The sequence below is a fragment of the Trichomycterus rosablanca genome, chromosome 11 (assembly GCF_030014385.1).
Source record: "Trichomycterus rosablanca isolate fTriRos1 chromosome 11, fTriRos1.hap1, whole genome shotgun sequence".
NCBI classification, from domain to species: domain Eukaryota; kingdom Metazoa; phylum Chordata; class Actinopteri; order Siluriformes; family Trichomycteridae; genus Trichomycterus; species Trichomycterus rosablanca.
In genome coordinates this window covers 39939794-39952293 of record NC_085998.1, presented here as the reverse complement: position 1 = coordinate 39952293, position 12500 = coordinate 39939794, and the positions used below count along the sequence as shown (strand labels likewise).

General features: G+C 46.5%; 2 protein-coding genes across 2 annotated transcripts in view; one reads left to right on the top strand and one right to left on the bottom strand.

Annotated features, from left to right (window-relative positions):
• The window catches only part of LOC134323444 (semaphorin-7A), a 19269-nt gene extending 18904 nt beyond the window's left edge, over positions 1-365 (top strand). Inside the window, exon 14 of the mRNA XM_063004971.1 lies at positions 1-365. This exon is cut by the window's left edge and continues 783 nt beyond it. The gene's annotated coding sequence lies outside the window, so the exon portion shown is untranslated.
• A 7549-nt stretch (positions 366-7914) lies between these two features.
• The window catches only part of LOC134323443 (AT-rich interactive domain-containing protein 3A-like), a 52523-nt gene continuing 47937 nt past the window's right edge, over positions 7915-12500 (bottom strand). The window contains exons 5-9 of the mRNA XM_063004970.1: positions 11798-11981; positions 9384-9619; positions 8986-9261; positions 8592-8681; positions 7915-8072 (exon numbers count right to left, since the gene is read on the bottom strand). Of these exons, the coding sequence (XP_062861040.1) occupies positions 7915-8072; positions 8592-8681; positions 8986-9261; positions 9384-9619; positions 11798-11981 (944 nt within the window). The remainder of the gene's footprint in view (positions 8073-8591; positions 8682-8985; positions 9262-9383; positions 9620-11797; positions 11982-12500) is intronic.

The following is a 12500-nucleotide window of genomic DNA, read 5'->3' as shown; positions in this document are numbered from 1 at the left end:
CAGTTCACCTCACTTACACGCCTCTGTACTGTGGGAGGAAACTGGAGTTCCCGGAGGAAACCCACGAAGACATGGGCAGAACATGCAAACTCCTGTGAGCCACCATGCACTGTGATGTTTGAGCACCAGCACTTTTCCTTACACAGAAATCTGATAATTTATTGTTTTTAACTCTTTATAATATCAGTATTTTTAAAATCTGTACCTGTATTATAAAATCAAATGAATGTTTTATTCTACAACCCCAGAAAAAGTTGGGACAGGATGGAAAATGCTAATAACATTAAAAAAAAAAAAAAAGTTTCTTACACTGACATTGACTGACAGAGTAAGAAACTCTGTTTTTATTATTTGCTTTTTCCATACTGTCCCAACTTTTTCTGATTATTATATTGTATATTACATTGTATCTGTAATTCATGATACAAAAACAGAATCTAAAGGTTTGCTGTAAAAACATAAACTAATAAATTAAAGCACAAATGTAATAATTTACTAACAATAATAAAATGAATACATGTGAAAGAGTTCAGTATGATGCTGTAGTGACTGTGAGTGGTTACTGAGTGCTGCAGTACGCTGGGGGGTTTCGTGTTTTGAATAGTTGTGTTGCAAGGACTTGTGGGTAATCAGGGCTTTTCTGCATACATGCAACATGGGGGGCGCTCGGGTGGATCCAGGCTTTCAATCCTCAGACATACAAATTGATTGTGTTTGGGTATGAATTGGGGAGGGAGGGAGGGGGGGGGGGTCTGTTTGAGGTACGCTTTTACATTGTGCCCTGTGATTCCATGGTAGATGGACCCACTGTGACCCTGTCCAGGATAAAGCGGTGGTGAATCAAATGATTGATTCTATTTTAAGAGAATATATTTAATGTATCAGAAGGTAAAAACTGGGCGTTCGGGTGGCGGTGGTCCGTTCAGTGGTCCGACATTGTGGAGTGCTGGAGCTGCCAACCTCACCAGGCGTCCACACAAACACACTTGACCGTGTTTGACGGAGGGAAGGTCGGACGGCGTCTCTTTCCACCACAGTGATCTCCGGGACCGGTCCGTGTGCCCGCGTGGGTGTTGGTGGACGGTTGTTGTGGGTGGTGGGTGACTGGTGTTAAAGGTTCTGATCTGTTTTCCCTGAATGAGCGACTCTTTCCCCACATTAAGCAGAAGTTGTGACGTTAAGTGTTAAGTTTGCAAGTTGGCGTCAGTTGAACCGCAGGCGATGATGAGGTGAGGGGTGATGCTGTGCAGATGCAGGAACCTGCGCCCCCGAACATCCTGAACTGGGGGGAAGGTGTGAGATTTTATGAGATTACTGGGTCAGACTGCAGTGAGCAGAATTAGTGCTGGAACTTAAACACGAGTTTCACTGCAATAGAGGCGTCAGAATAAAATAATATGAGTGTATATGGTACAGCAGGCGTAAAACTGCCATATATATATATAAATATTATTTCAGTCTAAAGTGCTCACACACTCACCTTCTCTGGGGGGGGCTGGTTTGTCAGTTCTGGATTCTGTAACGTTGCTTTAAGACGACGTCAGCTAGCATGATTTACTGCTGAACACCCCGAACGGAACGGTAGTTACTGCTTACACATGATTCATCAGTTCACATGGTTACATCCAACACAGTCATGAACTATTAAGTGTCTCCAGTTCACCTCACCTGCATGTCTTTGGACTGTGGGAAGAAACCGGAGCACCGGGAGGAAACCCACGCAGACATGGGGAGAACATGCAAACTCCCCACAGAAAGAACCCAGACCACCCCATCTGGGGATCAAACCCAGGACCTTCTTGCAGACGAGCTTCCATAGTAAACATTACCTTACTCTATCTTGATAGAACCAAAGTGTTTTTTATTTATTTATTTTTTAATGCAAGAAATGAATAAGAGTATTAATACATGAGTACAAGTCAGTTTAACTGCTCAGTAAAGAGGTGCAGAAGGTTTTTAATCGTTGTTTAAAGACTCAGATGTTCGGACAGACAGAGGAAGCTAGTTCCACCACTTGGGTGCCAGTACAGAGAAGATCCTTGATGCTCGTCTTCCTCTAGTCCTGGGTGGAGGATCAAGTCGAGCGAGACTGGTGGCTCGGAGGTTGCGTGGTACAGAGCGGGTTTGATTAGACCACGAAGGTAGCTTGGGGCTGGTCCTTTTTTGGCTTTGTGGAAGAGCATCAGTGTTTAAACTGAATGTGTGAAGCTACAAGAAGCCAGTGAGATATAATAGCATGACGGAGCTGTTTTCTATTACATTAATTAAAACCTTAAAATGTAATCAATCTTTCTTTATTGGCCCTGCAGACGACGGATTTTAATATAATGACCTTATTGTAAAGCTCACAGACCTGATCTGTAACACAGTGCTCCCAAACCACCAGGCTGTGGACCGGTACTGCTCCGTCGGTCATTTATTACTGGGCTACATCAGCAATGAAAACACTGCATTTTTACTGGTGTAATTGTCTCCAATCACCACTAGGTGGGAGCAGTGTCTCGTTGCAGCGAAAAAAGCTCATTTGTGAGTAGTTCAGTTGTTCTACTTTAAATCCCCCCCCCCGCCCTAGCCGGTCTGTGAAATTATATCTTATATGAAAGCGGTCCGTGGTACAGAAAAGGTTGGGGAGTGCTGCTGTAAAACACACACACACACACACACACACACACACACACTTTCATCACATGTAAAATTCTCCATCAGTACGAGCGAGTGTGAATACATGAGGACAGATTTGCTCCAGTGTTTTTATGATAGTTTCCCGTGATTTTATTCGATTAAAATCATATAAATAATAAATAAATATAAATAAAGACACGCTGAGACGGCAGGTTGAGATATCATGTAAAACTTTATCATAATCACAGAGCCCTGAGAGACACGTTCAGCTTTAGTGATGAGAACAAACCTGAGGGAGTTTTGGGGAAACGAAGTGCTCGTGAGGCTTTCAAATACAATCAGCACACACGAGCGTTCACGAGGGTCTCCCCAAAAACACCCCCCCGCCCCCCGTATAGCACAGAAAGGGCTACCATCAGTTATATATCTGTTAGAATTATTACATCATAATATAATAACAATACAAAAATATGCACAAGGACCAGCGGTCAGCGTTCACATGGAGCATCGTTCAACGGTCAGCACAAATAATAACCAGCAAACACAAAATAACCTGCAGATAAACCAGGTAACGAGGTCCGGACCTGTAACCACTAACATATCAGCTTTAATACACAGTCATGGAGGTGAAGAGGGGGTGTGTTCAGGTAACTAGTGTGTGTGTGTGTGTGTGTGTGTGTGTGTGTGTGTGTAGATGTGTGTGAGGACTGAGGGAAACACAAACCCACGTTTACACTCTCACACCGCTGCCCCTTCAGTAATGTTCTTTACACCCGCCAACATCCCATCACTCACAAACACCTTTCCATGAGACCACTGTTCCACCTACATCCTAACAGGTACAGAAACTCGTCCTGTTCATATGGGCACAGAGACAGAGTAATAATCAGTTATGAGGAATTATGATGCCGTTCACAAAATAAAAGGATGTTTTAGTACTTTTTACACCTGATGTAGGTGTGTGTGGTTCAGAACCCAGAACCGTGAGGTGGAATAAGGACGCACCACCTCAACTGTGACTGATTTACATGAAATATCGAGCCCTCGTGCAGCCCAGATCTTCTGGTTCACGCTTTAATGGTTCTGAAACCATTAAATAAAGAGGAAGTCTGAAAGAGCTTTTGTACGCTCTTAAATAATAATAGTTTCGATTCGGCAATGAGGGTGGATCAGTGGGTAGCACTGTCGTCTCACAACGAGAAGGTCTTGGGTTCGATTCCCAGATAGAGAGAGCCGTTGCTGTATGAAGTTTACATGTTCTCTTTCCTCCCACTGTCCCAATACATGCAGAACAACTGGAGCGACTAACATTGCCCTTGTGTGTGTGTGTGTGTGTGTTAAGGTTCTGTGTCCATTGTGTCCATTGTGCCCAGTGAGAACTGGTCCAGGCTCCAGTGATTTAGAAAGTGAGTGAGTGAGATTTGGCAGAGCGACGGTTTCTCTTAAAAGTCAGGACAACAGCCGCTCAGGTGGCGCAGCGGTAAAAAGACACGCGCTGCAACCAGGGCTGGATTTCGAAGGAGCGTCGTTTCGAATCCAGCTCTGCCTTCACGGTCGAGGCTGGGCGGCTATGGACAACGATTGGCCTGTTGTCCGGGTGGGGGGCGGGACTTGAGACCGTAGGGGATGCTCTCTCAGGAACGGGGCGGTTGCGCCCTCTGCTGGCTGGTTGGTGGCGCCTGTATGGAGACGGGAGGGGGTGCGGCGGAGTGTGTGATCCTCCGTGCACAGTACTCTGCCACACTACACTCGTCAAGTGTGGGTGATAAGACGGTCGATTGGCTGTGCACGTTTCGGAGGAGGCGTGGAACGGCCTCTTCAGCCCCAATCAGGAGCAGGAATCCGCACTAATGAGAGGATGATAGATGGGATGAAATTGGACGCGCTAAATTAAAAAAAAAAAAAAAAAAAAAGTCAGGACAACCATCACAAAGAGAAAATAACGGGGGGTTAATTGACAGAGTGTTAAAAACATTAACGTAAGGCAGCTTTACTGTTCCACACACACACACACACACACACACACACACACCTGAGTTTAGAAGAAGAGAACTGAGAGAAGTGAAGTGAGAGTAGAGAGGTGATCGAGTGTTCTGTGATTGTGCAGTAAAAATGATTTATCTGTTGATTAAATTCAGACTCACATGATGAATCCTGAGACTAAAATCTGGGTTCAGTGCAGCTTCACCCCCCAGAAATCCTAAACTTGTCTCAGGGGGCAGAAGCTCCACATAAAGCTTCACTTCTGCTTCTTCTGGTAAATTAAGAGAACTTCAGCACCACCTACTGGCATGTACAGAGACCGGCATCAGACTGAGATTCTCCTGAGCAGGACGCATCTCCACACCAGCATGGAACCCTGAGAGAACTGAGCAGAACTGAACTGAACTGAACCAAGAACTGAGCAGAACTGAAGACTATCAGAACTGAGAAGGACTGAGAACCGAGCAGAACTTAACAGAATGAAACAGAACTGAGTAGAACTGAACAGAATCGAGAACTGAGCAGAACTGAACAGAACTGAATAGAACCGAGCAGAACTGAACAGAATTAATCAGAACTGAACAGAACTGAGCAGAAATGGAACCAAATTGAGCAGAACTGAACGAAACTAAACAGAACTGGAACAGAACTAAACAATACAGAGCAGAACAGAGCAGAACTAAACCAAATTAGACAGAACTGAACTGAATTAAACAAAAATGGAACAGAACCGAGCAAAACTGAACAGAACCGAGCAGAACAGATCGGAACCGAGCAGAACTGATCAGAACCGAGCAGAACTGAACAGAACTAAATGGAACCGAACAGATCAGAACCGAGCAGAACAGATCAGAACTAAGCAGAACAGATCGGAACCGAGCAGAACTGAACAGAACTAAATGGAACTGAACAGAACTGAACAGAAGTGAGCAGAACTGAGCTCGAGGTGTTTGGCAGGACACTTTCCTGAGCTCAGAGACAGAAACACCACACAGTGATGGTTTATCTCTGGGCACCTCAGTGTGTCGGGTTAATAAGAGGAAGCATGTGTTCACCCCTCCTGTAGACTATAACGTAAACGGTTACCCAACACAAAACACCAACTTTAAAGTACCAGTCAAGACAAACAGGGCACAATGATTGAGAAAGTGTGTGTGAGTTCCCATTCCAGCATGATTAATATATATAAATATATACGCTACATCACTCTATATATCTGTGTATCTGTAGGGACTGAGCGCTGACGCTCTCTAATCCATCATAAACCAGAGGAATAAAGATTCACGTCCCCTCACCCCTGATATTATATTATATTAATATTTAACTTATACGATTCATTTCTGTACATTCTGTATGTATGGAGCAGCGTTAGTGCTGTATAGATTCAGCTCTGACCATGTGCAGTGACCTGTAGAGAGGTCCGGTTCTCCAGTATCGCGTGTTTTTCCTGAGTAGAGCGGCGATGATTCTGTAATAAACTGGAGGAGAAGCTGCTAAACTCTGTGTAAGGCAAACAGCTAAGAGGAAAATAGGAATCTGAGCGGCTCTTTGGTTTTCAGCTGTGCAAGCGATTCAGCGTGGAGTCCAAATAATTCTGAACTACCTGATTGTACAAATGCAGAACATCATAAAGAACATCATAACATCATAAAGTCACCCGCTTCACATAACGAAAAATAAAAAAGAGAAATAAAGCGAGATAGACGAGCAAAAGTCTTAAAGATTCTGTGATTCAAAATGAGGTTTTGTTTTGTTGAGTCCGTTCTTCTGTTGCGTGCGGATACGTAGTGTAGCGCCCCATCACGGAGCATGAGGTATTCTCCAAAAAAATAACAATAACAGTCCATGTGCAGCATATTATAACTGGTGTGTAATTGTAATGACTTCTTAATATTAATAACCTTAAAAAAAAAAAAAAAAAAAACATCACAGTATTTCCTGAGAGGCGTCGTCCCGTACCGGGGGCCAAAGTTCATGAGGTTTGTACGGGGTTACAGCATTCAGATCCTGAAAGTGACTCTTCCTCCCTAATCTGGTACGATAAACTAGCACTAAACAAAGCATAAAACCTACAGCGTTTCCTACAGCGTGTCCCTGAAAAGTTCCTCCAAAGGAAAGTCGAGGTAGAGACTCCACAAAGCCCCGCACACCAGCAAAACTAAACTTCAGTATTTCATCCAGGATCACGTCAGTGTGCAGCAAACCATCCAGGACCTTCATCCCTCACCTGGTCCGGGAACAGAGACGGTGCAGCCGGTGGGATGAACGGGGAAGGATTGGGAAGGATTGGGGAAATGGGGGGGTCTGTATGATTGTCCGACAGCGTTGATCGTAGATCTTAATTCATGAGGTCGGGGTCGGAACCAAATCAATTCTGCGCCGGGAAGCTAAAACTACCATCAAATCAAAATCACGTCAAATCCACACCTAATAGAGCTAAAACGTTTAACAGTGAGGTAGGTCGTGTGAAACAACAACAAAAAACAAGACGAGCTCGGGGCCACAGACAGGAAACAGGCGGTTATATGAGGGTGGCAGTGCCAGGATGCATCACCATGCACGACACAAATACTGCAGTCACGGGCAAAGCAAAGCTCACCAACATATAACCCCCCGATTCCCTCTAACCAGGGGCAGATCCACCTGAGATACCCCCACCCACCGTGTACGAGCAGCGTGGACCTCACAGTCCCCCCCACCGAGCCTTCTGTACCCCAAGAGAAGGCATCCTGGTGCCAGGAGAGGAGAACGCGGGCGCAGGAACGTGATGAGGAACGTCCCGGACCGGGCGTCTCCCCTCTCTCCCTGATTTAAATAGATTCATAAAATATAAATTCACTCAGCTAAGGTATTCCTACAGCTTCTACGTTAGAGATAATAAAACACGGCCGCTGTGGAACCGTCCCGTCTGAGGGGGTCTGAGGGAGGAACAGAAACGAAAACAAGAGGAAAAAATATTCATTTAAAATCTAAAATCAGAAGAAAATAAAATAAAATAAACGTTTTTTTTTTCTTTGTGTTTTTGTCCTGAATAAAAATGGAGTTCTGGGATGCGGCCCCCTGTCAGCTGATGTAGCCTGTCTGGACAATGGTCAGTGTTTCTGTGGTCAGTGTTTCGGTGGTCAGTGTTTTCGGTGGTCAGTGATGAGGACGAGGATTCTGTCCCGTGTGTTTTGGGAGGTGTGTATGACACAGACAGTCCGGACTGACAGGAGAACCGTGAGGTAACGACTTTTATCTTCTTAACATCCGTGTGAGGGGTGTTGTAGTGGGGGGCCCGAGCCGGGGGGGGGGGGGGGGGGGCAGAGGTTACGGTGAGCCGCTGGTGGAGGGCTCGGCCGAGCTGGGGCCCTTGGAGGACGAGGCGGAGGAGGACGGGCTGTGGCCGGGGAAGCTGAAGGTCATGTTGGGGGCAGCGGAGGAAACGCTGGGGGCAGAAGAGCCCGACTTCTGAGCAAAGAGGGTTCCTGAGGGTCAGAGGGAGAGAACACGGGGTCATGGGGTCGAATCTCACAACAACAGTATGTGTATCTGTATATATACATGCATGTAGAGAGAGTGTACGCTGTGTGTGTGTGTGTGTGTGTGTGTGTATCTGTATATACATGCATGTAGAGAGAGTGTGCGCTGTGTGTGTGTGTGTGTGTGTATCTGTATATACATGCATGTAGAGAGAGTGTACGCTGTGTGTGTGTGTGTGTGTGTGTGTGTATCTGTATATATACATGCATGTAGAGAGAGTGTGCGCTGTGTGTGTATCTAAATATTAACATGTAGACAGTGTGTACAGTATGTGCAGAGTGTGTATACATATACATGCATGTACGGTGTGTGTGTATGGAGTGTGTGTACCTGAGTACACGTGTGTGTAGAGTGTGTGTACGATGTGTGTGTGTACCTGAATGCATGCGTGTGTAAAGTGTGTGTGTGTACGGTGTGTGTAGAGTGTGTTTAGAGTGTGTGTGTGTGTGTGTGTGTGTGTGTACCTGAGTACTGGACGCCGTTGACCTCCACTGATACACTGACACTGGCGCCCCCGGTGGTGGAAATGCTCAGGTTCAGGTCACGTTTATCTTCTACAGGAGGAAAAACCCAAACACAAGATGTTAGAGCCAAAAAACAGTGGACACGCCCACTTACCACCCACCGAGGTCATCCGGACTTAATCATCCCTGATTCTGGTCATAATGTGGAACTACATGCACCCCGGTAATCAGGTTTTGGGGGAACACCATGGTAACGGTACTCAGGTGGGCGAGTCTGGCGTCCACGAGCTCACCCGATCCCTGGTGTGGTGGGGTAATTTAGCCCGGGTACCCGGGTACAGCACTCTGTATGGTCTGTTTTTTGGGGAGTGTATATTCGCTGAGCAGTACTGACCCCTCGGTGTGGCCCCCAGCCGCAGGTTCATGGGCATGTGGGACGCCATGGCCAGCAGGTTGTGCTGGAGCGCCTGCTGCATGAGCCTCTGCTGTTCCTCGGCCAGCCGTGCCATCTTCCTCTCCGGGCCCTCAGGGGCCCCGAGCCCGCCGCCCGTCTCCAGTTTCTCCCTCAGCTGCTCTAGTGTGGCCGCCCGCGCCAGGTTCGCCACCTGCGGCCCTAAAGCCAGGGCGACGGCCGGGGAGCGCGCCACCAACATGGACGGGGAGCCCTCTACTGGTCAGGAGAGAGAGAGACAGAGAGAGAGAGAAAGAGAGAGAGAGAGAGAGAGACAGGTTATAGTCACGTCTAAAATAAACTGGATGATAAATTCGTACCCTTTACTGCCCCCCTCTTACCTAAGCTCATTTTCAGCGAGGACGCCAGCGACGCCTGCAGGCCATTCAGGGCGGCCAGGTGCATCTTGGGAGAGGGGAGAATGTGTGGGGCGGAGCTGGGGCTGAAGCGGAACAGGTTGCTGCTGTAGCTGGGGCGGCGGCCCTCGCGGCGGTTGCTGTCGATGGCGGCCTGCAGTTCACCGGGGGAGCTCAGACCTTTACGTGCACACTCGTACGGGTACAGGTACTTCATATACCTGAGGGGGCGGGGCAAACAGGTGAGGGTCAGTGGGTACGCCTACACAGGTAACACACTCACACACACACACACACTCACACACACACACACACACACACTCACACACACACACACACGCACTCAAATTCACCCTTCACTCTCACTCTTGTGATGTTGCATGTCTTTACAGGTGATGTCCACGCGTGGGCGCTGTTACCCTCCCTCACACTGATTGAGGTTGTGCACGAGCATCATTTGCAACCTGCCTGAGTTTGATGTGAATTTGCACTTTCTCTCAATGACTGAGGATGAGATCAGGAATGTCACCGCGTCCTTGACCCTGTTTTCTTTTTGATTTTACACTCGGTTTGATGTACTCCAGGAATTTGCTGATCTGTGATTTGCTAAACAAATGAAGCAGTTTGATGTGAGCCGACGCTCTGGAGTGTTAAAGCTAGAAAATCATCATCATCATCATCATCATCATCATCATCACAATAAAACCAGAATCTTCATCGTATCAGAGCAGATGAAGAACGATAAACAAATAAACCCGATACTAATCACCACCATCAGGGCTGGACTGGGAACAAAATTCAGCCCTGGACTTTTTTCTTGACCAGCCCACTACAAGCACATCGCGCCACACACACACATATCACCCCCTAATCAAATGTTAGATGATTGATATCGATAGTTTTCATCTATCTTACCACAAAAGTTAATAACTCACTATAATACAATTTTAAATAATAAAAAAATAACTACAAACAAATATATATATATTTCCAACACTTTCCTTTGGGATTAATAGTTCTATCCGTCTATCACAATCAATTACAAATTCTACAGTATTGTTCTACAGTATCTACAGTGTTTCTTAAATGGTTCTATTGGATTTCCACATCCTGTCTCATTAAACCGCAAGAAATAAAGAAATCAGTCTTTAAACCTTTAACAGGTAAATCTGCTTTTTTCACACTTTTATTCACACGTGATTCACGTTTGTTCCAAATGAGCGCATTGCTCCGATGAACAAAGAAATAAATCACATCTGTAAATACTTGAATATGTTGACAAGGGAAATGAACCATGTGAGCTCTGCACATAATCACTCTAAACATGTCCTGAACAACTGCATTTTCCTTTCTGTATTATAGAGGACAAGATGAGGAGCAGAGACTAATGGTACCATCTCAAATTATATCCACCGCCCTATGTAGTGCACTATGTTGGACATGACATCATAGAACTTTTACAAAAATAGTCCTTAAAACGGCTGGTTTAAAGCCCCCGGTATCCAACAGTAGCTTAGATAACTACTTATTCATCATTAGTGACTGTTAAAAGAAATGTTTTGTAGTGTTAGGAAGTACCCTAAGTAGGGCATAGGCGACATTTGAGATGGGCCCACAGTCTCTTCTTAAACGAAGCAGAGGCTCTGAACTCTAACTCCACCTTTCTGCTCTCTGGCTGTGCTGCAGTTTCCTGCACTTCTCCATTTCTCCATCTCGCACTCATTCACTTGAGCTGCGTCCGGAATCGCATACTTCCATACTCAGTAGTACGCGAAATGAGGACGCGAGAGCGGTCAGTGTGTCCGAATACACAGTACACACAAAGAGGTACGCGAGAAGTACCCGGATGACCTACTTCTTGGGCAGCCATGTTTGAGTATGCAAGACAGTGATGCACACTTGCGGTCCGCTAATGTATCCCATAATGCAACTGGAGCTGCGTAGGCGATAGAAGCGGAATAAGAAACGAGAATGATGGCGGGAAACGGAGTCCTCTGTTCACAAGTGTAAGTAAGATAAATTTTTTTTAAAGACGAATAAATAACAAAAAGACGATAAATATCCAAAATGTTGGCGAGTGGGGTTTGTAATGAGTCTGTAACTATGGTGATATTACGTCATCACTTGACGTTGGTAAGATGGCGGATGTAGTACGTAGCGGTGTTGTTTGCATACTGCACACTTCTGTACTGTAAGTATGTACTTCTTTACCGGCCGAGTAGTGCGTACGTTCGAGACCCTGACTGCTCACTGGGTTTGAAGCAGCTGCAGTGAAGGGTGTGTAGCGCCCCCTGCAGCTCAGTGCATGTATATATATATATATACAGGTAGATCTATAGATCCTTTACTGATCCTGATTGAATGTATAGATTGACGTTAGTGTACATGAACCCACTCACTGTGTGCGGAGTGTGAAGGCGGCGCTGGTGATGGACGTGGGCAGGTTCAGACCCTTGGTGATCTCTCTCCAGATCTTCTTGTTGATGACCTCCACCAGTCCTCCCTTCTCCGTCACCAGCTTATAGAGGCGGTACAGGTCCAGCACCTGCTTCGCCATGATGGGGATTCTGTTCACCGGGGTTCCTGCACACACACACACACACACCACAACACTGTTACCCCACTCACTGTTACCCCACTCACACACCACAACAGCCCACTGTTACCCCACTCACTGTTACCCCACTCACACCACAACATCCCACTGTTACCCCACTGGGCGGGGTCTTGGACGCTGTGTAAGGACCCTGGTTAGTAGCCGAGGCGCCTGTACAGGCCTGTGACCGCTTCCCTCGCGCGGCGGTTCTGTGTGCTGAGCTGCTGTGCTGGAGACTCATTTATCACTCTGCACCACATGATTTGTATAGGCTAAGCCACCTAGCGGCTGCACGCCGCTCTATGCAAAGCTTTTAAAGGACGCGGGAGGAGCTGAAACACCCTGGAACACTAGCACAGGCTACGCTAACTAACGCTAGGACCCGCGCTAGCTGCTCTGGTCCAGAGATCATGTAGGGGTGGAGGGGCGGCTATAAGAGGGTTAAAGTCTAGCTAGACCTGGATTAAACAAGCACCACTGATCCACAGGTGTGTGTGTGTGTGTGT